The sequence below is a fragment of the Mchenga conophoros genome, linkage group LG5 (genome assembly GCF_057382185.1).
Source record: "Mchenga conophoros isolate Kocher_MC1m ecotype Shallow Benthic linkage group LG5, M_conophoros_male_GT1.1, whole genome shotgun sequence".
Classification (NCBI taxonomy): domain Eukaryota; kingdom Metazoa; phylum Chordata; class Actinopteri; order Cichliformes; family Cichlidae; genus Mchenga; species Mchenga conophoros.
The window spans coordinates 32,683,209-32,707,865 of record NC_140530.1 but is presented as its reverse complement, the minus strand read 5'-3'; the positions used below and the strand labels follow the sequence as shown (position 1 = coordinate 32,707,865).

The following is a 24,657-nucleotide window of genomic DNA, read 5'->3' as shown; positions in this document are numbered from 1 at the left end:
AAATCAGACATGTTGTGTTCTTTTTAGGCACACACATTTGTGTTTCATTAACTGGAAATGGCATTGGCACGAGTAAGTGGAATATGTAGTAAATCACTAGTTGATGGAGTGATGGGTGCTGCTTAAAAAATTTCAATATATTCTCCAAACTCAGCATGGCACAAACCATTACAAATAAACACTTTCAGAATGCAATAGGCCTTTTTCACATTCTGTCTGAAAGCCCAGTAATGTCCATGTGACTCTTTGTGGTTTTCCCCTTCATGCACATGTGTTGGTCTGCCTGATGTTCCTCAGTGCATTGCATCATAGCAGCTGAGCACCCCAAAAATGATTACACGTGCTGAAAAAGGGAAATGCACCACAGACACCTGTGTAGCTGTCCTGCCATAGAAGTATACTTAGGTCACTTTTGCAAAACTCCTCACACAGTGAGCACAACAGAAGTCTATGTGGGCTAAACTGAGGATCAGTTATCATTGTTTTGGCACAAAATGCATTCAATGACTACATCTCTCAAATTTCATGAATTATCTTCTCACTCAGACACAACAACTGCCAAAAATCTTTGTACGTACAGGACATTTTGCATGTGCTTACATACTGTTTTCAAAACTGTTAAACTTATGGCCAAAACAATAACACAATGCAAAAACTAAAAAGGCAGCAAAATCCAACAGCAATATTTTATTGAAACATATTTTAAATCTAAAAATGCAGTTTAACCAGCCACAGCTTATTCTCATTGTAGATGAACATCTACACAGGTGTTACTCCTTCAATTTTTCAACTCCTTCAATTCTGGCAGCCAGAAGATTATTTCCTAGGTGTATTGCCCTAGATGACATAAGATGTGATGTGGATGAGAACCTGTGGCCAAATGGAGAAGACAGAGTAGATTAGCATTACTATTGTATGTGTATCAGTGGATGGTGTGTATACAAATTCTTGTATCTTGGGATTACTTAGTGCAAAAAAATAAAAATACATAAACAAATATTAACGAATTCTGCATGATGTCTGATTCATTCCAGTAACATATATTGAAATTATAAACAGAGATGTGTCCTTGTTTTACACAAGAAAACACTGTGTAATGCTACATGTTGTTAGTGTTTTTTAGGTCATTGTTTTGTGGGTGACAAAGTGTGTTTTTCGGCTGTCAACCTTTGCTAGTGTTCTGGAAGAATGAGTTTATTTGAGACCTGAATAAAGTGTTTTGGTAGTTGTAGTGCATTTTGAATGTGAAATGACCTGCTTTGCCAAGCTGAAGGTCAGTTAGGAGAATTGTGTGAAGAGTTTTGCAAAAGTGACCTAAGTATTGTGAAATGTGTCCTAGCGGCTGTAAAAAACTGTAACTTCCAGTAATCGGACTTATTCATGTTTGTAATGCTGGTATTAATTCAACGTTTATCCTAGCTACCACCAAGGAAATCTATAACAAAACTATTAATTAAAAACAATGAAATCTGTACATTACAACCAGTGTTTGGTATCTGTACATTTTATCTTTGTTATGAATTGTTATGGCAAATGTCTCTGCAATCTACCTGCACAAGCATTTTTTTTATTTTTTATTTTTTATTCCTATTTATTCTATTTATCCCCTTTGTATATTTTATTTATATTTGTCTCTGTATTTATATATGTGTGTGTGTGTGTGTGTGTATATATATATATATATATATATATATATATATATATATATATATATATATATATATATATATATATATATATATATATATATATATATATATATATATATATATATATACATATATATATGTATATAACAATTCTGTAACTGTAACTTCGGTCGTTGCTGTGCTTTTTGGAAGTCGAATTTCCCAGAGGAACCCACCCGAGGGATTAATAAAGTTCTATCTTATCTTATCTTATTTAGCACCATCGGGCCTCTCTTGGCTTTTTGGAGGCTTGCACACAAATATGTCTTCACAGCATCTGTGCGGCTTGCATTCCCGGAATCTTTCCCGCTGTTTTGCCAAAGAGCTAAGCAAATGAACATATGACGTGCCATAAATCCTGCATCAGGCAAAAAGGGTTTTTGCATATAAACCCAGTCAAAACTTTATTTAGATGTTAAGTTTGTTTCTATGTTAGTTTCAGCATGCTAACATAATTAACCCTGTCATGCATGAATTATGACAACCTCAATCAGGATTTTTTTTCCTAAAGTATTTTTATTCATTTTTAGGCATGAAAAGATGAATAAAAATACTTAAGAAAAAATCCTGATTGAGGTTGTCATAATTCATGCATGACAGGGTTAAATAACAATAATTACAATGAAACACGTCACACATCTATAGTAACATTAAACGACCAGTGGGTGGCAGGGTATGGAGTGACACATCAGTGTCCAATGTAGTGGTTTATGTGCAAGTATACCATCAACACTGACACAAATACAAGAAAACAGCCTTTGAATAGAGGTCCACTGTATTGACCACTATGTGTAAAAGGGTTAACAATGTCGTAAACCAGAAACTTACTAGATAAAATTGAAAAGAACCGTTAATTCTGAGAGGGAATGACCATATCTGGACAAAATTTTTAAATAAAGTTAATGGGATTTATACTCTAAATGTTTTTTGTTTGTTCTAAAGTTGATGTTGAATTATTCCTCTCTGGTCCAAATTAATTAGTTGGCCCACTTAAGGGACTTTCAACATCATTTGGTAGAAAGTATTCAGTTTGTCAATGTCTGATGCAATCTTTATGCATAGGGGGCTTGTGATCCTATGATTCATTATGAAATCCCTACTCCCTAAACAAACCAGTTATTCACTGCATCGCAAGAGTGAGGTCACCGGCAGTGATCGCAAGTCAGGCAGGGAGGCTTGGATCTCGTGATGAGGAAGAACAAGAGTTGACATTGTTCCAGAAGCTAATTGCCAGATCAAACAGGGTTGCTAGTCCATGAGCCACCCCAGGTGCTCTGAAAGCCTAATAAAAAAGGCGTTGGAGTGTGTTGCCAGCCTATTGTGAGAGTTGGAGTTGAACCCTCTCCACACTTAAGCAAGCAGGTCAAACATATCCGGTGGATTTGCACCATGTAGCATTTTTTTTTTAGTCATGCTGGTTAAGTGAATTGTGTACTTTAAAGGATTTTTTTTTTATTTCATAGAATGATTACATATCAACATGTTCTCATTGTCACAGTTAAGTGTTTGTGGGGGTTTTTGGCAGCTGTGGTTGTGCATATCTGGCGTGGATGACATGCAGCATTTTCGAAAGAGTATTTCCATAGAGCAGCCTGCATGAGAGTTCTGCAGAGCCTGAGCCTCCTGAATCTTCTTCAGAGACTGCTGTGTCTAATACTGAATGACGATTATACTCGTATGTCAGCAAATAAGCCCTGCACAAAATGATGTGACTGGAGTTGCAATTTGAAGTGTGTGCGTGCATGCATGTTTGCGTGTGTGTGTGTGTGTGTGTGTGTGTGTGTGTGTGTGTGTGTGTGTGTGTGTTTAAATGCATCTTTTGGTGACGTAAAGATATTTCCAAAGTGTGGTTTTGGGTGTGTTACTTGCTTACACTGGCACATCTTGTTGCTTTCCCAGTCTGCAAAAGTGAAGTCACTCTTTTGGCAGATACACTACATTTTAAGTCATATTTCCTCTTTTTTTTTTTTTTTTTTTTTTTTTTTTCAAGCAGTGAACAAAACTATTCAGTTACTTTTCCTTATTTCGTCTGTTGACATTAAGTTTAAATGCTTTTGTGCTTATTGTTGATATAGTATGACTAAAGGTCCACTAATCTTTTTTTGGCATAAATCAAGAATAGATATCTTAAAGAAATAGAAATCCTGTAGATAATGAAGAGGTTCCTCCTTTTGTTGCAATCTGGCAGCCATCCTAATTTATGCTATAGGATGTAATTACATATGTAAATGGGTATCACTTAACACATTAATAACACCTCCACTAGAACAATTCATGCACCACGTTAACAGTGAGTGAAGAAGGGGGAGGGGAAGAACAAAGGAACCAGAGGAGATGGTGCGATAACGTGCTGTGTTAGAGGAAAATTGTGCCGGTTTAAAAAAAGCCGCACATGATCTATTTTCCTCATTCTGTTGTATTTTACATATTCTGCTGAGACACAGCGAAGCATCTTTAAATGAAGGAAAAATGAGGGAAGGAGGAGGGAGGATGGGAGGGAAGGCGGAGGCGAGGGAGAGGCAGCAGAGAGCAAGGGGAGGAGGGTGCACTGTTGCGTCTTCCGCCGCTGTCATTCTGCTGCTGCGCGGTTCAGCGGCATGAGGGTGTGCTGAAGGGAGGACTGTGGAAAAAAGAGGAAAGGAGGACTGAAAGGAAGGAGAGAAAGGGAGCGCCTGGGCAGCACTGCAACAGCTGCAGCTGCAGCAGCCTGTCAGGAAGAAAAGGAGACAGAGGGAGACAGAGGAAGGAAAGGCTGCAGGATTGCTTTAAATGGACCATTTCTATATATAATTTTGCACAAAGAGAAGGAAGTGTAGAAGCCTGTTTTCTTCCTCCTGATGCTTTTTGATATGGTCTCATGCAGGAGGAATGCTTGGAAATAGTGTGAAAGACAGAGAAGGAGATTTAAAGATGGAAAGGACGGATAGCACAAAGGCATACGGCCAAGCAGATGGCAAAGGAGTTGGTATGGCAGCTAAGAGGGCCAAGTCTGGAGTGCCCCAGAGCACACAGAGGGGAGAACTAAAGGTTTACCGGGCAGGTAGCTCTGAGGGCAGGATACCAGTGCCCTCTAATCTCCGCAAACAGAGGTCTATGACAAACCTGGCTGTGCTCACTGACGCCGAGAAGAAGTTACACCTTTATGAGCCAAAGTGGTGTGATGACATGGCCAAGCCTGGAACAGGGCAGATCAAAACGGGCAAGCCAAAGACAGCAGGGGGTGGCAGCAGTGCTGGAGGGGGTGCCCCTCTCTCCCGAAACCTATCCAAATCTGAACACTCACTGTTCCAAGGCAAACCCAAGCCCTTTAGCCCTCTGGCTGCTCCCTCTGCCCTGAACAAGCAGAGCCGCATACCTCGTGGTCCTTACGCTGAAGTGAAGCCTTTGAGCAAAGCACCTGAGGATGGAAAATCAGATGATGAGATCCTGTCCAGTAAGGCAAAGGCCAATGGAAAGAAACCTGGAGCTGGAGCTGGAGGGGAATGCAGTGCCAAGGGTCAAGGAGAAGAAGGAGCAGACAAACCTTTCCTGAAAGTGGACCCAGAGCTGGTGGTGACAGTGCTGGGTGACCTGGAGCAGCTGCTCTTCAGTCAGATGTTAGGTGAGTACAGCCAAGAAGCCCTAATGCTTTTGCCACCACTGGGCTTCTCAAATACGATGTGCTATGAACCAAATCTGCAACACGCCCCCCTTTGAAACAGCCACCACACGGCACCTGCTTGCTGCTCCCGATCCACATTTCCCCTGAACGGATTTTACACAGCTCACCAACTGGGGGGGGGGGGGGGAAGCACAAAGACATCTTCATGCTTGCAAAGCATGCTACTCTTATTTTATTGAATACAGGCACTGTTTAGCATTTTAACATGAAGCTGAAATGATTCTTATTCCTCTAGCATGCTACTCAGGTTTATGTGCTTTGGTTTTGGGCGTGTGAAATATTTTCGCTTGTAGTCATAACATTGCTGCCTGATTGCATTAGGCCTGGGGGAGTTGTGGATTATTACCAACAGGCTGATCTCCTTCCGAAAGATTCTCATTTATGGCAACATGTGCAGATGCACTCGAGGGTCCATCAGCTTCTCCACATATGCTTCCAAAAACCAGAAATGGGAATAACAGCATGCCATATTAAGTTCCTTTTAGGCACAGAGACACACATTTAGCCTCCTCCCAGCTTCATTCATCTGCAGAGCACTGACAGACGGCTTCCACCCAGTGTACTACTACACTGCAAATGGCAAAGAAAATGTCTTTGTCTGTGGAGGTTGTAGGTCAGGTTTTGTATTGGGAAAGCTTTTATGATTAATACAGGTGTTGATTATAATATGGCGGTGATTATAATTCTGATGATTAGATGTTGTATTTGTTTATTTTCTAAATAGATAGCTTTGTATTTAATTGCAGGTGTGTTGTGTATCTAATTATAATCTAATTTGGATGCACTGAACACCAAATCTAATCGTGAGATGTATAAAATGGCATGTTGGAGTGTGTGTATTTCACAACTGCTAATCTTTGCTCTTATATACATTGACAGACAAGCAAGAATGTCTTCTTCCATTCAACTCAACATCATCATGTTTGCTGTTGCGTCTTAATGAACACATCTGTAATGATTCGATCTGTTATCCACGCTTCATTAGTATGTGGACATTTATCATTCATACTGGTTACACTTACATACTGCAGAGACCAGTGGGAACTTTATACTGTGCTGGATATTATACATGTCAGCTGCTTGAATCCCTTTTGTGTAATTAACTGTGGAGCCACAACCAAAATTGCTAAGAGTTCTGGAGGTTCGGCACCACACCCATATCTGCTTTATTAGCTTAAATTTGCAGCTCAGTGCTTGAGGCTGATATTTCTGTATTCCTCTGGCTCAAATGGAAGGCATTTTTGAAAAAGTTGTTTTATCATTTTAATGAACTGTGAAAAGAAAAATAGCCTTCCAGAAAAAGGATACATGGAAACACGGAAAGACATTTAAGTTTTAGCATCGAAGAAGAATTAATAAGCAAGAAACTGAGAAAAAATATTTTCATGTTACAGTAGTAATGTCATTGTTTTGGGTTGAAGACAGCAGTGTCAGAGTTATAACAGAATGTTATGTTTTACCAGTTTACAGAACTTTTACAGTGAACATGCCTGTTACTACAAATATTTCTTTTCATGTCTGCAGTACATTCAAGGCCTGGTTAATGTGCTCTGCATCAGCAGCATCTCTCGTTATGAGCTCCTTGAAAGGATGCATTTATTTATGAGTATAGTGGGTCTCTTTGTTTTCCAATAGGGCAAGAATGGTCATCTTAGTTAATAGGGTAATTTATTAATTTAACCATTTATGTTTGTGCAGGACACTGGAGCATTACTGTACATACCACTTCCTCATCACAAGGCAAGGTTTCATGCACATGGATACATAAAAAACTCCCTCCTCAGATCTAGAATAGCTTCACAGAGCAGCAGAATTTGGAATAGAGCAGGAATAAATTAAAAAATCAGTTGCATTACATTATTTTCAAAGTAAAGCACATACAAGAAGTCCACAAAATAGTAGAGTAGTACAGACAGAAATACATCTGATAAAACCCATCTACCCTAGACAACATGGGGATGAACAAATCTCATTTTGTCATAATTGGAATCTGTCATGCCAGATCTTCAGAAATGAAGCAGTGGTCTATATCTATCACAGCGGATCTAGAGATTATGGTTATGTTTGCCTTTTTTGTTGAAGCTACAGAGGCACGCAAGTGTCAGAGAAGTTCACTTTTACACAGGTTATCATGAGGGTAACTTTTTAAAGGCCACATTATCATTCTCATTTTACTTCTTTTAAGGTGGTATTTCTAGTGTAATAGTGGGAAACACTTGTTATCTCATACTTAGAAAGGAGTATTAGGGCCACAGTAAGAAAAACAAAAATTGTATTGATCATTTTGAGAATAAAGTAGAAATTTTGAGATCAAAGTTGCTGTTTCAAGACAAAATGCCACGGCTGCTATAGCCTCTAAAAAATGCTGTGTGTAGACAAATTGATCAGCTGTCATGTGATACAACGTCCATCCTATTTATTGCATGAGGGTGTAAGTGTTGGTATCCTTGCATCTGTCCATTGCCAGCTATTTCATTTTGTACCAAACTGCCAACTCTTCATGTTTGTGTGGTTTCTCCATCTGACCAGATGCAGCTTTCTGCACCATATTATCAGTGCCCTTATACTTATCACCACCACTAAAACTGATTCTGAAGTACGATTTCACAAACTCTACACAAGGCATGTAGAGGGTGTAGGAGCCGTGGGACTTTGTCTTGAAACAACAACTGTAATCTCAAAATTTTGACTTTCACAAAATAGGATTTAGACTTTTTTCTCAAAATATATTTTTGACTTTGGACTTTTCTCAAAACTTCTACTTTAATCTCAAAAAGATTAACATTTTTTTCTTAATGTAGCCCCAATATTCTGTTGCACATACCTGTGTTTTATACATTTTTAATTTTTTTTAAATGAAGAAGCAAAGGCACTTTTCCTCTTACACAATATTTTGAAAAGGTAGGAACTAGAGATTAAATGGTTATATGTATTTTCACCACTCCACAAAGATAGATTGTTTAACAATGACTGGTAACCTTTTTTTTTTTTTTTTTTTGCACCATTAGTCACAGTTCATGTTTTCTTAGAAAGATAAATATTTTCCAGTTGTCATCTACTACATCTGCCTTTGAAATAAGAAGGTTCATGTGAGCTGCAAAAAGATTCTGCTCTTCCTTTTTGCCCTAAAGCAAAAACCTTTTTTTCCTCTTTCTGTCCATTTCTTATATTTCCATGTGAAATTTAACCCCCTGAACAGGCATAAAAGTGAAATGTGGAGGTTGAAGAAGACTGCAAGACCCTGCTGTTGTATTTCTTGGTGACTTGGTGCAACATGCGGTTCCTTTGTTGTTAATCTACCAGTGTTTGTAAGGTTAATTACTGAGGACCTCTAGCTATTTTAGAATGAGTCTTTCCAAACTTTTATCTTTTCCTACATTGTGAGTATATGGAGTATCTCCTGAGATGTTGCATCATTCATAGGACTTTCCCATTTCAGATCTGCTTCAGTATTCTGTCTGAGTTTCCCTTTTTCCATCCAACTGCAATGCAGGGTACCACACCACTACTAAACAAGAACACAACACATAAATCTAATACTCACAGCAGATGTGATTCACATGGGCACTTTGTGTCTAGCATTCCTGCTGAAGTGTTTCCCCCAGAATTAATCGCAAAGGAAATGAGAAGATTGAATAAGAATGCAATATGACAAAAAGATTCATTGCTCAGTGGACACCTCTGCTGATCTCATATTAAGGACATATTTGTGTTAGCATTGCAATTTCAAGATATTAATCTTCTTTCTGATAATATCAAATATATTAAAACTATTTGGGGTCACGTGAAACCTATGCTTTTCCCAGAGTATAGTGTTTAGAAGAAGGCCACTAGACTACAAACAGATAAAGAACAGCATGTTGACTATATAGCATTTTTATTTGAAATCCATGTCTAATCTGCTAGGAATCTCTCAAAGCAATGTTTTAGATTATAAACACTCAATGATTAGCAATTGTGCAAGAAGATGATTACATGTATGTAATAAAATGAAAAATAATGAGTGTTCAAAAGTGTCCAAAATGTTTTTATTTTCTTTTGGCAATAGCAAGAACTGCTGAGTATCTTTTATATGGGGAACAATGGAGTGAATTCTTGGCTGACTTTAGCTGCAGTTTGTACTGTAGCATTCCAGCTGCACTGCAATCTTTACTCAAAAAATGCTACCAGAGCCAGACAGTTTTCTGTCAGAATAGCACTAAAGATGAAATCAATATTTCATTCTGGACATTCTGGACCAGCTCTTGTGTGCTTATAAATTAGTTGTTGTCCTTTTTTTGCAGATAACATATGTAGCTACTGTATATTATAGAACCCCGAAGAACACACCATTCAGAAAGCTCAGTGTTTTTTCAGAGTGGCAAAGTAAACAAGGCTTTAGTTTGACTTGCAAAAATCACAATAGTGCATTTCAATTTGTAAACTCAAATTGAGGCTTAGAATTCACTCTCTGTGTGCTCTGCTGATTTAGTTCAATATCTACTTATGAGACGAGCATATGATTTGTCTTTTGGTCCCCTGACATCCTCGCCTCTGCGAGGGGCAGGGATAGCTCAGTAGGTAGAGTGGTGGCCCCATGATCGGAAGGTCGGGGGTTCGACTCCACTGAACCGCTACCCTGAGGTACCCCTGAGCAAGGTACCGTCTCTACACACTGCTCCCCGGGCGCTGCACTGGCGGCTGCCCACTGCTTCACTGGGTGAATGGGTTAAATGCAGAGGAACTATTTCCCTATGGGGACTAACACGCACACTTTACACACTTTACACTTTTACACTGCTTCAGCTTTTGCAGCTAATACAGTGAATATTAATTTCTTTCTGCCTGAGGGTTTTTGCCTCAACATTGCTGGGGAAAATCCCAACTTCCTGCATTTGTGTGACAGGGGGTTTCTCTCGTTTGTTACAGCTACCACAACAGCGCTCCTAATTGTACTGTAATATTGATTTGACACGGTCACAACCCACTGACTCTATATTTTGCAGTGCACAGAGTATAGTCCAAATAAGCTGACCTTCACTGAAACTGTTCTGGCTGCAGTTCAGCTTATAGTTAGCTGTATTACTTGAACCGAGTGACTCTGAGGTAATGCTCAGCAGATCAGAAAATCTCTAGAAAGAAAGTAAAAGCGATCCTGGTGTGGCATGAATCCCCCTGGCGGCAGGTCGAAGTCAATGGCAGCCTTCCAATGGTGCATTTTTAGGCTGTACCACATCAGTTCAGTGGGGGGTAGAGCAGGGGTTGCCATGGTGAAGCTGCCTATGGAGTAACATTTGTCTGCTTAATGATGCGAACAAGCATGGGAGATGTTCTTACACAGAGGATGCAGGTCACAGTAGTCCAAATACAAATAATAAAAGGAAGAACATGCATATAGAGATGACTCAACATTAAAAACTAAGCTCAGAACACCGTGTGTCTGGTTTTTATTGTGATCGTCTAAATGTTTTATAACCTTTGCTTCTGCATCATTCACCCACAGACCCCGAGTCCCAGAGGAAGCGGACTGTGCAGAATGTCCTTGACCTACGCCAGAATTTAGAAGATACAATGACAAGTCTGCGGGGCTCCCAGATGAGCCATAGGTAAGTAAAGTATATATATACATGTATTGATAAAATTATGAGATAAATCCATTTATTAAAGTCAGTTTAAAGTGAAAAAAACACACTTAGACCCTGCTGGATTGATACATAACATAATCACGTGTAAGCAGTTGTATTGTGGCTGCTTACAGTGTTGCCACTTGGTAACAAGATAACAGAAAATTGGTTTATTGCACCAAGAAGGTTATCCTTGGTGGCATATATCTGCATGGTGTGCAGTTTTGAGGACAAAAGAAGAAGTGGCAGGCCTAAAAAACTATCTACAGCAGAGAAACAAAAAAAAAAAAAACCTGAGATAAGATTTAGAGAGATTAGACTGACCTTCAGTTGATCCAGCGAGTGTTTGCTAAAGTGTTACCAAAAATCTTCTCAAGTTATTTTTCAGCAAGGGAAACAATGAGAAAGGGCTGAGGGATAACAAATTACACAAATACTAGACTGAAAATCAGTGGCAACAGGTCACATTGAGTGATGAAAACAAATGGCAATTTGATGACAATCAAATCATTGTCAGTATGTACGGAGGAGGTCAGGGGAGAAATAAAACAGTCAGTGTCTACAGATAACTGTACAGATAATTGCATTTGTGTCATGGTTTAGTGCTGCATTTCACCCAAAGGTGTTGGTCTTATAAAATACCAGATTTTGATCCAATATCATCTGGAAAGCATCTGATCAGATATGGAAAAGTTTAGCACTAATGCTTTCAGTTCTATCCATCCAGAGTCTATCCCAACTATCACAGGGCGATACTATTCTGTCTTAGATGTTTAAAGAGGCTGTTTGGCTCATAAACTTAATCTTGTTTAGTGATGGCTGTTATTATACCAGAAAGTTGAGAAGTGCTGCTTTAAAGCTTTTTAGTTTTAATGTAATTACTCTGCTCAACCTCTTTGAAACATATTGTTAAACAAAGAGTTGTGATTATAGTAAATAATCATTTGTGCGATTGCACGCTAAATTTTTCTTAGGCAGCTATCAAAAGGGCTTCAGTTAATCAATGACTGACCTGAGACTTAATGGCTGCTTGCAGGACTGTCCTGTAATTTTCATCATCATAGTATTTTAAAGTCACTGACAAATGCAGAAATTCTCAGCCTTCAGGTTGATGAATTATCCACGAAGAATGGATAAAAATACTTGCATGGTCGTGGGCACTGCAATATTTATTTGGGTGACTCGGTTCATCTCGTTATGTAATCGACAGACACAGTAGACGCTCCTAGCCATTTGGAGGACGTTTCTAATTCTGACCCACTTACAACAGAGAAAAATTTTATTAATATTTCCTGTGTGTGGTCCTGAAAAGCAGAGTCCTTGCTATCCTGGAATACTTCCTGGTACACAAAAGCAGTAAGAAACAGAGAGAAGAGAGAGAAATGCTATATGCAATGCAACACAGAGATAGCAATTTATCCGTCTTTTAGTCTTCTCCTAAGCAGCATCTTTTCTAGTTTTACTCCCTGAACTTGATACAACACAACTGGTGTATCTAGGTCAAGAGCGACTGAATGCCACTGTTGGTTTCTTTGAAGAGAAACTCAGAAGAAAAAAGAGAGAAGTTTTCTGGGTGTGCTGTGCACATCTGGAGTCTTTCTTTTATGTTTCTTTCGGGACAAGACTCTTAACCAATTGCTTTGAACATGTTTGTAAACCACCCTGACCCTCTCCCTGTGTGTCCCTCTAGCTGTCTGGACAGCAGTAATGTGGGCTATGACAGCGATGAAACCAATGCTCGCAGCATATCCAGCCTATCCAACCGCTCATCACCTCTTTCCTGGCGCCACGGCCAGGCCAGCCCTCGTCTTCAAGCTGGCGATGCCCCATCCTCCACAGGTGGCGGATACCAGGGAAGTAAGAGTGGTTCCCAGTACACAGCCCATACAATGCCTGCTCGCTGCTCCAGTCGACTCAACAGCACGTCTCGTATTGAGCTCATAGAAAGCCTTGATGTTGATGATCCCGATCTCAAGTCTGGTTACCTGAGTGACACTGACCTTCTAGGGAAGAGCCTGCCAGATGATGATGATGACAACCTGGCTAACGGGTAAGAGCACTTAAAAAATGAGAACATGAAGCAATAGTTTGCTGCAAATGGTGCATACTGGTTTGTCCTCCATCTTTTGACTTAAGGAAGGTCAATGAGAAGCTCAGCTGCATTTTAATAAGTAGGCACTCTTCTTGAAATGCTGGACATTACCTGATACTATCAGTCCTCATTTGCAAATGTGTGCATATTTTGCTGGTCAAAAAAAAAAAAAAACCTTCATGAAGGAAACTTTTCACGTCGACATCATGAATTTCTCTTTGTTGCTGGAGCCTGATGTTGCTTGGCAGGCTTATCAGAGAGCTTTCATCAGCAATCTCTATAGACATGTTTGGTATTTCTTGCACTTTAAGGACTTCTCAAACTGCCCGAGACATTGTCTGAGCCTGTTTTTGCTGACCGTGTGGAAAGCTTCTTTTAACTTTATCACTGAGGAGAGAAGTTATCTGGGGCTTTCTCAGTCACACAGTAAACACTCCCTCATTTCTGTGTAAACAGTATAAACAAGTGCACTAAATAGCTCCGATGACATATGTAGAAAGCTGCACCTGTGCAGTTTTTTTGCTCATCTTCTCACTCACTTTCCATCTTCCGTGATTCCCTCATCTTACATTCTTTATCTAATTCCCACTCACAACTTGACAGCTGACAGTGAGCGTGAGAGAGAGGGGAAGAATCCAGGACACTTCTCCAGTGTAGCAGCTTTATCACGGTTGCACATGCAGTGGGACTTAAGCTCTCTGGAGCACTCCAAAGGCCCTGCATGCCAGGTCACGTTCTTACTATGTGCACTAAGGAGACGAGAGGAAGTGAGGCACAGTTTAGATGAGTAGAAATTGGAGCATAGAAGAAGAAAATGCAAACTAGAACAGGGCTAAATGAAATTAACATGGAGAACTGGCTTCACAAGTAAAGATAGATGGTTAATTTGAAGGAGAGAGGTGAAAAATGATCAAACAGCATAAAGTTGATAAGGCCAGGATTAAACGGGGATTATGTCAAATGGGTCCATTCCTCACAGTAACATCCATGCACTAAAAAGTCCATTTAAATCTGCCCTGTATTTCTCCTTGTTTCTCGCTGCAGTAGCTCTGCTGGGGTGTTTCAAATTCATTAGAGAGGTGAGCGGAGAGCGTCACCTCTGCTTTTTGACACCGCAGGCAGCAAAGATGCTAATCATTTTATGTAACACTAGTTTTAGAATGCCTCATCATGCTCTCTGTTTTAGGCCACCAAAGTCAGCAATCCCTAGACATGCTTTCAAGGTGACTGGAAGAACTCTTGATGGGAAAAACGGGTCCCCATAGAGCATTTTTACCATTTATACCCAAAGCATGCTATGGATATGCCTCCTGTTATGCGTAATAACAGGTCATTCAGTCTACAAAACATACCAGGAAACAGAAATATTTTGCGCTGTTTTCTCTCTAACGTGACTAACTTTCGTGCTTATACTGTAGTTGGAAGGTTGAAATCCTTCTGGTTTGTTGGCTTGGACGTGACTGCAGAAATAATAGGGTGCTAGTGCTCTATACCAAGAATGAATTGTGCCACATAAACATACCAACACCCTTTGGTGTAGATAACAAGCTAATCCAGTTTCTGAAGCAGGCGCTGCAGCACATGCTCTAATTTATTTATTTATTAATTTTTTTTACAGTATTCTGTGATGCATTTGCATTTACTCCACATCCCCTGTCACACACTTACAGTTCAGCTCATTGAGAAGCTACCAGCTCTTGAAAATAGATCAGGCTCCTCCCGCGTAACCATGGAAACCCACTGAAAATCGACTGTAAGGAGAGGTGCCATTTCTGCTCCCCTTTCAGTAAGGCCCCAGTTTTACATTTTCATAAAACGTATTGATCTGAAATGAGCACCCATATAATCAGCTAAATATGAATGGCACATTGAGAATGTCAAATCACTAATGCAGTTGTAGTATGTAATACTTAGATCATGTAAAGAAAATCCTGAAGGCTCAAGAGAAATGGGCTAGAAATGGAAAACTGAGTCAACTGTAAAAATTATAAAACAAAAGGCATGTTGTTAAGACTAACTAGTCTAATGGTACTGCAGCACATTGGTCAAGGTGTAATGGATATTGATTAATCGACACCAGGGAGCACTGCTTACATAAGATGTTCACAAAGACCGTTATCACTGCTACGGTGTGTCTTCATCATCAATAACCTGATACAGAAGTCAGTCTCCTCATCAGCTCCAGCCTTCTTCAGACAGGAGAAGTCTGAGAGAAAGCTGCAACATGTAACCTAATCATAAGCTGGTTTGTCCTAATTTAATTACAAAGAAAGGATACATACCCTCTCTAAAGACAAACAAGACGATCTGGGGATATACAGGTACAGTTCTGCTGCTTCTATTTGTCACCATTCTAATCTTAAGCCATCCAACAGTGCAGTGTTCACCTACAGTTAATGAAATATTAATGACTTAACACTTCATAATCAATGTTTGTACACTGATATTTTACACTCTGTGGAACAAAGACAATCTGGCAGACTTTGCTGTGATCTAATCCATCGTTTTTGTCAAATCACTAATACAAAGGAGATGGAATGGCATTATTGGATTTCTGAGCCCTATAGGAACAATGAAGTCTAGCATCTCTAGCTCAGCAATCCAGTTTACTTCAATTTAATTAATTTAAATAACACCAAATTGCAACAACATTCACCTCAAAGTTCTTTTTACTGTAACTTAAAGACCCTAAACGAATACAGAGGAAAATACAAACAGTCAGATGACTCCCTAGCAGTTGGTGACAGTGGGAAAGAAAAACTCCCTTTTAACAGGAAGAAACCTCCAGCAAAACCATGCTCAGGGAGGGGCACCCACCTGCCATGAAGACAGGAAAAAAAAGACAGTAGAAGAAGAGAGCAAGAAACTAATAATAACTAATGATTAAATGCAGAATGGTGTATAAACACTTGAAAAAATGTGAGTGAAGAAGAGACACTCAGAGTATCCTGGAAAAGTGAAGCATATCTTCTAATCATCCTCAGCTTCCTTGCTTTGTCATCTCAGTTAATAGTTTCAGGTGCTGTTTAAAACATGAGGTAATTTTATAAATTGCGGTCAAAAAGAATGATCAAGCAGGCTGAGCTTTAAAGAGGCCCTACCTTGTGATTTTGAAGTTACTACCATATGGACACGCATGCTCTCTGTGTTTCTTAGCCAAATCCACCCTCACTCGACGCATCTGGTTTCAGAACACCAAGATGGCAATCCTGAAAGCACTTAGATCTTGTCTTCACCTCCTCTTCTCCATTAGGTATAGATAAAAGCACTGTATGAATGTGTGTGTGATTGCGCAAATGAGACTTTTGAGTGCTCAAAATTTAGTAGAGGTAAAGAAGTACCAGTCCATTTCCCATTTCTGCAAGTTTTCTTCTTGACTGTTCTCTCCTAAAAGGATGTTTACATTCAGTTACAACTAAAATTGCCATAATTACATACAGTGTAATAACAAAATTGTACATCATTTTCCATTTTGTCCTCAGTAGACTCCATGTCTGCTTAAAATGTTGGCTGGCAGTGAAGCTAACAAGAGTTTTTCTCATTTCACTAGCACTACTCAGGAAGTGAGTTGCTGTGTTTCAGCTTACATTAGTGTGTTGAGCTGGCTTCTTATTTAGGCTTGACCACGTCAGGAATCATAAATGTTTCCTGCGGCTGCCTTCTTCACACCATATTGCCAGTTTTTAACCATCACTTATATGCTATCATCCCGTTAAAAGCCATATTTTGAGAGGCTGGTTTATGAGTGGACCAGTAATCACATTATATTGATGGCGGTTGTTTCCGTATCTGGTATTTACATTATGACTCCTGTTCAGCATTCAGTCTGATTTTTAGTGGTGTTGAGTTAGTTATGGTTGATGTTTTACAGACATTCAGCTGTAGTGTATGTAAGCATTCATGTAAGCAAGCTTTTCATGTCGAATACAGATGCTCATTAAAGAAATTACGTAATGGGATAAATAAAGCCTCATTTTTGTATTTTGTCAGAAGATAAACAGTTTGAAAACCTTAAACTGGAAGAGGAGAAAAGCAAATAGGTTTTAACCTTTCGACTGCTTTCAAATTATTTTTTTTCTTACAGTAGAGCAAAGGGCACTTAAATTCAATAATGAGCTACTGATAACCACAAGGATCTGAGGTCAGTTTTCTTTTTTCTGTCTTTTTTTTTTTCTTGACAAGGAAAGCTTTTTATGCCTTTCCTCAGTCTCTTAATATAAGAAATAGAAAATGTGAGATACCTCACCTCTAATAAAACATAACCATAACATAACAGGAGACTCATTTTGAACTTTTGAAAAAAAAATATTAAGTGCCAGTTGTTATTTGTTGCTCTTACACATACAGTTTTCTATATTAGCTTTGTTTTTTTCAGGAATAGATAAGGAGGCTGTAAACACATTAAAATAAAATCAATACATCAAATGCAATGCGGCAAATACATCATCCAGCAGACACAGCCATCATTTGGAATCATAACTCAGTCAACCAGATTCATTTTGATCTGTCTGCTGCTTGATGCTGGGCATGTACAGTTAGTTTATCAAAGCCTTTTCACTTAAAGCAGTTACTAAACCAAAGCAGTAAGCTCTTGAGTATTCAATGCTTTAAAGCTGTAACAGACTCAGGACACTGTTATTTCTGTGATTAATTTATTTTCCCTGCTTTAAGCCATTGCTGTTAACATTATCATAAGACTTGAATAAATAGTACATAAATGGTTTTATTAGCAAATGGGCAAATCTATCGAATGTTGTAACCTCATAAATAACACAATATCATTAGAGTTGCTTCATATACGGCGTCCTGAAAACAAGAGTAACATAATAGTTTATCTCTTTCCGTTGTCCTGTGATAATGTCTTTCTTTATTACTGCTGGAGCAGAGCAGAGAAAGGGGGCTGGTTCAGCAGCATCACCCTTCTGATCATGCGGCAACATGGCTCTGGATGTGCTGCCATGGCAACCGTCTTCCACTGACCCAGTGATGGGACTGCCTTGTGTGTCAGTGTGATAGCTGCTGATTTGATGTATGTGTGGAGGATGTGTATGTGCATTCTGTGCTGGTTTGTTTGAGATATGGCAAGAAAGGGTGAACGAAATATGCAAAGAAAAAATGAGAGAATAATCGATAGACAACGAGAAGCTGATGTAAAGACAGCATGATAACCACCAGATTGTTTTATATCTGGCGTTTTTGGGGGACAGGTGCTTGTATGAAAGGGCATTGTTTGTATTTCTGTTTGCATTATTGGATGATAACCGTGATTTACTATGAAAATAAATGTGGGGAACAATATTTTTAGCTTTTTTCCCCCCTCTTTCGGACCTTTGGGCCCTTTTAAATACTGAATATATGTCATTGCTATCTTTGCCTTGCTATATATTGTGGGATAAAAACACCATTTCCATGGTTAAAGGCTTGGCGTGTGTGAAAGTGAGTGCAGTTTTCTAATTTTTAAAACATTTCACAGCTTTATGGAAACTATGTGTGTCGGCAAGTACATTCTCTAATGCGCACAGGGTTTGCTGCAGTCCTCTGATCCTGGATAGATGCCCATGCTAGTCTGCATTCAATTTCACTTTCCCGACTGGGCTGGACCTTTCTATTGTCACCAAGTGCTTCCTCGACAGTTGAGGCCTAACACGTTTTTTAAAACCCACTTAAACACATTTGCTCAAGAGTTGGTCTTTGGCTTTTCTATTCTGGTTCCCCACAGGCATTGCTGGTATTACAGTTTAGTGAGCTAGCACTTGGAGTTTGTCATTTATGGGCTAGAGCTCAATAAAAAGGGATTTGATTTTCTTGATTCTGTCTACTACACACATTTTTAAGCTAAGTTAATTTGAATTTGTTTCAAAATGGTTAACAGGGAGGCAATAATGGAAAAAAGCAATCTCCATTATACTGTCTTTTGTGTTACTGATGAGTAGGACAGATAAATAGTGCACTCATTCTTCCAAAGTCAGCAGCTCGAACGCATCTGGGGTCAATATGGAGCTCGTTTGGTCACTAACATACTGACTCCCCCAACACCAGTGTACTTCCACCTTCACCATCGTCCTCAGCCATGTGAATAATGGACGATTATTGCAACACCCGGGGACGATGACTCATCCATGTATCATGTCTGCGTGTGGTCGTCTGGGTGCACAGTTTGGATTCAGACGGTGTTTAAACTCAGCCCCAAGTGGAAAATGTGATACATCAACGTTTTTCCCCCCACAACGGTATGTTTAAAAACGGGAATCTTATGGCATTTGTTAATCTGTGATTCCCCACTATATATATTTTTTCAGAGTGGGAGTTGTCAGATTATCCGCTTTTGAATATGACTGTTGAAGAGTTCAACTCTCCTGGTACACAAGTTGCATTACTCAGACAGTAAGCAGTTCAAGATCAGAGTTAAGTGCCATATTAATAAGAAACTAAAAACAGAGTGCAGGACAACACAATGAAACAATACAATGTCATAATACCAGCACAGCACAGATTTCCACACTATCAGGCTGTAAATGTGGCACCAAGAGGACTGAAAACCTCAGAATTAGGTGTGGCGTCTATATTGTTTGCCGTGTCTTTGAGGTGGAAGTCTCCTATGAGGTCGATGGAAATGGTACATTAATTTTCCAGTCCAATAATCCGATGACAAATACATTTTCTGGGGATCTGAAGAGATAGGTCAGCTGCAGTCTCTGAGACGGTCAGTGATGCATCCCAGGCCCATTTGCTTTACTGATGTGCCACTGCTCTGTGCCGAAGGCTGCCCAGTCCTATTTGCGTAGTTATGGTCAACCTCAATACAGATCAGAATTGGGGGCTGTGAAGATCTGAGATGCATAGCTTTTTCATCTGCAGTCTCTCTGAATGAATGATATTTAAGCAGACATAAATCACTGAACACAGAGCTGTCTTTCTAAAGCAGTTTCCCACATTGTACTTCTGAGCTGAACGCACACAACAGAGGAATGTCGGCTCTTTCTCGCCATCAAAGGTCTCAAAATCAAAGTCCTGCTTTTTTCTAAATGCCAAGTGGTGCCTCATTTTAAAACACAGCTGCAGAGCATGTACATTAAACTGTAGCCATAGCAGGCACAGCTTGAAATCATTGTGCCTCCTGCTGGAAATCAAATGTCATTGCACCACATTGCTGGACTCTCAGCTTTCTTTCAGCTCTATTTCTATCAGTCTCTTTGACCATTACTGAGTTCACCTACTTGGATACAGTGCAGACTTATAATGAAAAGCTACCATAATGCTGACTTCGAAATGGCTTTGTGGCCAAGAGCAAACAAACTTTGGCATTAGTAATGTTGTTTTGACTGAATGGGACCAAACTAGTTGAGAATGAGAACCCTTCGAAAAGACTTTGGATCTGTTATAGATTTAAATTGTCAGTTGTTTACCTGTCCGCATACTTTATGCTGCTGATGGTTTATTACATATTCTTTTCCCTCAGGGGGAAAATACTTACATGAACTCTTATTATGACATCCACATTATTCAGTTTGCTACTAATTTGGATGCCAGTCTTTACTGATGAATTCAAACTGAAGAGACCTCTCGCCACTGACAGAGATAGAACCTGTTCATTTCTCATCAGTTTTTAGTCTTGCACAATGCAACACACTTTACTGCACCAGAGAAATATGGAACAAATGATTTAGATCAAATATCACAACAGTAGAGGTCGAATCCTGAAAATGGTTTTCTGCCTCAGTAAAAAAACAAGGTGCTGCGTTTCTCTCAGATGGGTTTAATCTGCACTTTATGAGTCTGTAAATACTTATGGTGGCATAATTACTCAATAACTTTCCATGTAAGCAAATGTACAAAGGATGTTTCTTACACATGCCATGTGGTTATCAGTGCCGGACAGCTGTTACTCTACAGCACAAACATGACTTCAAGGCTTTTTGGATGTCATCTTGTTTATTACCACTGTGGCCTGGCTGAGATAAACAGGAGATGTGAGTAACACACGTCTTTCTTGCACCGTAAACAGTTCAGATCATTTCACTATTTTAAGCAACAAAATAATCATCAGTGTTTAGCTATTTGAAAGGAAAGTTTAGAAGTAACCAACAGGTATTTAAACAAAATGTTTCATGTTGTTTGTAAGCAAAACGCAAAGGGCCACAGTCTGAGAAGCTTCTCTATCTACTGAAAAGCTTCTTTTCAGTAGATAGAGTCACGGATATGAAAAGAAGGAGACAGACAAGACAAGATTTTCTCAGGTTTGAATCTCATTCTGCTAAAGATATTTTAAGGGATGCCTTTATGTCTGGGAGTCAGGCTGACATCAGTATAGCTGTTTATTTTTCACAAAAAAACCCCCACTGTCCTTTAAAATCCCATTCAAGCTGGCTCTGAAATATTCCCCAATGTGGAAAATCTTTTTTTTTCTGCATGTCCTGTATATTTGTTTTTTCCACTTTTTGAAATTAGCAATGATTTATTGCCATGTTGCATATAAAGTGTATTGCTACTGCATTTCAAATGTAAATGATTTTTGTTAGGCACACACTGAACTGATTTGTAACTGATGATGTGGACAGGGTGTGTGGGGCTTTCTTGGTCTATAGAACTGTTACCTCCTGGAGAGGTTTACAGAGCTGAGATCTGGTGAGATCATCACCTCTGCCAATGAAAGGGGGAGGGAGGCTTTTCAAGGCTACCCATGCCTCAGTGGAGGTCCTTGTGTCATTGTGGGCTTGCGGTTGCACTCACAGTGATTCAAGCCTTACCTTGGAATGACTTTTTTCCAACTAGGCCTTAGAAGTTAAACATCTTTAAGGAAATTCATCATGATAATCTTCTCCTTAATGTAAAAAGAAGTCAAAGTATAGAAATATCTGTTTACATAGTCTTTTTAAATTCTTAGTCCTTTTGTAAGCATGTTTAAAAGATTTATTTCAGCTCTACGATTGACTTTGTTAGCACTGAAGTCAGTGGATATGAGTGATTCTGAAGTTTTATATGAACAATAAGCACCATTCAGCAGTTGTTGGATACTAGAGAAAAGAGGGACTCCAAAACAAATTTACACCAAGACACACTTAATATACATCAAGATCACCCTGATCTCATGACTAAAGTGGAAAATTTCCATTGGAACACGTCCTTGTAAATTAAACCAATTTTTTTTCGACGCAATCAATCAAAATTATACAAGGAGCTTACACTATTGCATTATTTACAGCACCCCATGTTGCTAAAAGCAACCTCTCAAATCTCCCTTCTTGTTGTAGGCCTAGTGGCAGTGTATCTATAATATGTAGCTAAGCTCATTAGTATTAATGCTACGCGATATTGTTTATGCTGCCATAATGGGTAAGGTTCATGGCATCCATCAGAGAATTAAGAAAGTCTGCTCTCAGCCTTACTGCCAATTATAGTTGGTGTCTATTCATTTTACTGCATTTGGAAGGGGGGAGCACAATGGAATGCAAAAAAGGTGAATCATTTATGCAGTTGGGATTCGTGCATATTTAATGTATTTTAAAAAAACATACTTTTTTGGCTTATGCAAAAGACAAGAAATGTTTTGAGTCTGGTATTTAGTTGTTGTACAATTGGTGAAAATCAATATTGCTATTATTATTATTGCTATTATTAACACATTCACTGCTTCTGATAATGATACAACAAAGTGAAAACTGTTTTTAAAAAGAACCCGTGCATCCATCCAGCGTTTATTAAAAAACAAAACCAAACAACCAACCAAACAAAAATGCTCACAGTAGGCTCTGCTTAAGTATAGCCTGCATTATCTGCCTTTATGACTCTAATGGGGATCCTAACTAACAAAATGAACATATTGATATATTCATTATGTTTGAAACTAACATAAACTCATCTGCACATCAGTGAAGGGTTTAGAGAGGCCATAGGACAATGGACATTGGTGGTGGTTTTCCCACAGACTTGTAAAATCGGATTTTTTACAACCAGAAGCGTCGCCCCTGCTGGTTATTAAAGTTCAAAGCAATCGTGAACTGGGCTCCACTCTTCAGACCTTGCAGCTGTTTCCATCTTCTATAAACCCTCTCAGGTTTTGCTATGCATACCTGACTTTTAAGATGTTCTTTATTATAGACATGAAAACTAAAATTCATATTTTAGAAGAAAAAAATGATAACGGTACTTAGACTCATTGGGATAATCTTTTTTTATGGTAATTAGCGCTTCAGGTGAAGCAGAAACATAAATCAAAGTATTCGGATTACATGGGGCGAAGTAAAGGATTACACCACAGGGAGTAATTGGAGTTGCCATGACTACCACTCCGCTCCACGGCAATTGGTCGTTGTCTCGCTGAGGACTGAGCAGCTATCGGGGTCTCTATGATCTCCTCGTTCGTTTTCTTTTTTTTTGCCTTTATGGGAGGGGGTGTTGCTTGAATGCTGAGAGACACACTACTTTTCCTCTCGCTGAATGAGGGAACAGGGGTCTTTGCTTGCGGAGTGACTCTGCGCTCACTCTAAAGCCGTACAAGTCACAAATGAGCGGGCGTGTTTTGGTCGGTAAAGTGCCACCGCTGCAGCCGGCGACACGAGCAAGGAGGACTTTCCTTTTAACTCCAAGGTAATGTATCATTAATATTTAATCGCCGTTGGCACATTATCTGCCTTTATTTGCCCCCGACGCTAATATTCTGTTTCTTCGCGAAGAAATGAAGCTCTTCAATGGATTTAAATTCTTCTAAATATGACTTTATTTTCGATCATCAGTGTAATATCATAACAGTGTAATCGATGAAATCTAATTAATATATTACTTTTAATTATTTGACTTTGCCGTGCCGTTCACCTGTAACATTTTGCGCCATGAAGTTAAATGTCACGATCAGACATTGTTTTTGCAGTTGAAGTTATAGCATCTGTGGAAAAACAGTTTTATTCTTGGAGGACACGGGAGCGCTGCTACCACAGCTATCTGTATAATGAAGGATGTCTTCACCACTCATTCAGCTACAGTCATGCGCTCCCAGGAGCCACATCATTATTCTTTTTTTAAGCCGAAACTTTGCAGACACATTGCCAAATTGACCTACAAGATGCTTCCTCCCTCCCGTGTGCTATTTAATCTGATATGATATTTACAATATTATCAAAGGATGGTCCCTGAGAAGCCTGGATAGCTTTTTAATCCTAAAAAAAATTATGTATTTTTTGTTTTTCTTGTTCATTCAATCCACCATAGGTTGTTAAATCTACTTCCAGCTCCAGACAGTGACTAATGTCCACACTGTGCTCTGCCCCACCAACCACCTCTCAATCTTATTAAAACAGAAGAAATATTCACACTATTGCAGCTCACAAATCACAAATGGGCTCAAATCAGATATGCGTAGGAGTTGTGCCAGAGAAAACAAAATGTTAATTGCCACCCAATGTATGAAGTATGCACTACCCTAGCCTACTCCCACCCTCTCCCTGTCTGGATTTTACCTCTGAGAGCAGACAGCTTGACTTGTAATATCAACAGCCCACAGGCCCTCCTGCCTCTTCCTAGGCTGACATCCCTGTGGGGTTATTCATGGCCCCTCTGTCGCCCCTGACAGAGGAGGTATTGTTCAAACATACCACTAACATCTGTGCCTAATGTAAA

The 24,657-nt window shown here is 39.3% G+C and overlaps 1 protein-coding gene across 6 annotated transcripts in view; it reads left to right on the top strand.

The window, feature by feature from the left end:
* nav1b (neuron navigator 1b) overlaps positions 1 to 24,657 on the top strand; it is an 83,631-nt gene that overhangs the window by 34,578 nt on the left and 24,396 nt on the right. For 4 of the 6 annotated variants that reach the window (XM_085274965.1, XM_085274968.1, XM_085274964.1 and 1 more), the window contains exons 4-5: positions 10,832 to 10,934; positions 12,643 to 13,002. In XM_085274965.1, coding sequence (XP_085131091.1) covers positions 10,832 to 10,934; positions 12,643 to 13,002 — 463 coding nt within the window. Of the gene's footprint in view, positions 1 to 4,178; positions 5,290 to 10,831; positions 10,935 to 12,642; positions 13,003 to 24,657 lie in introns of those variants that run through there. The other 2 variants (XM_085274970.1, XM_085274969.1) reach the window with 1 other exon arrangement.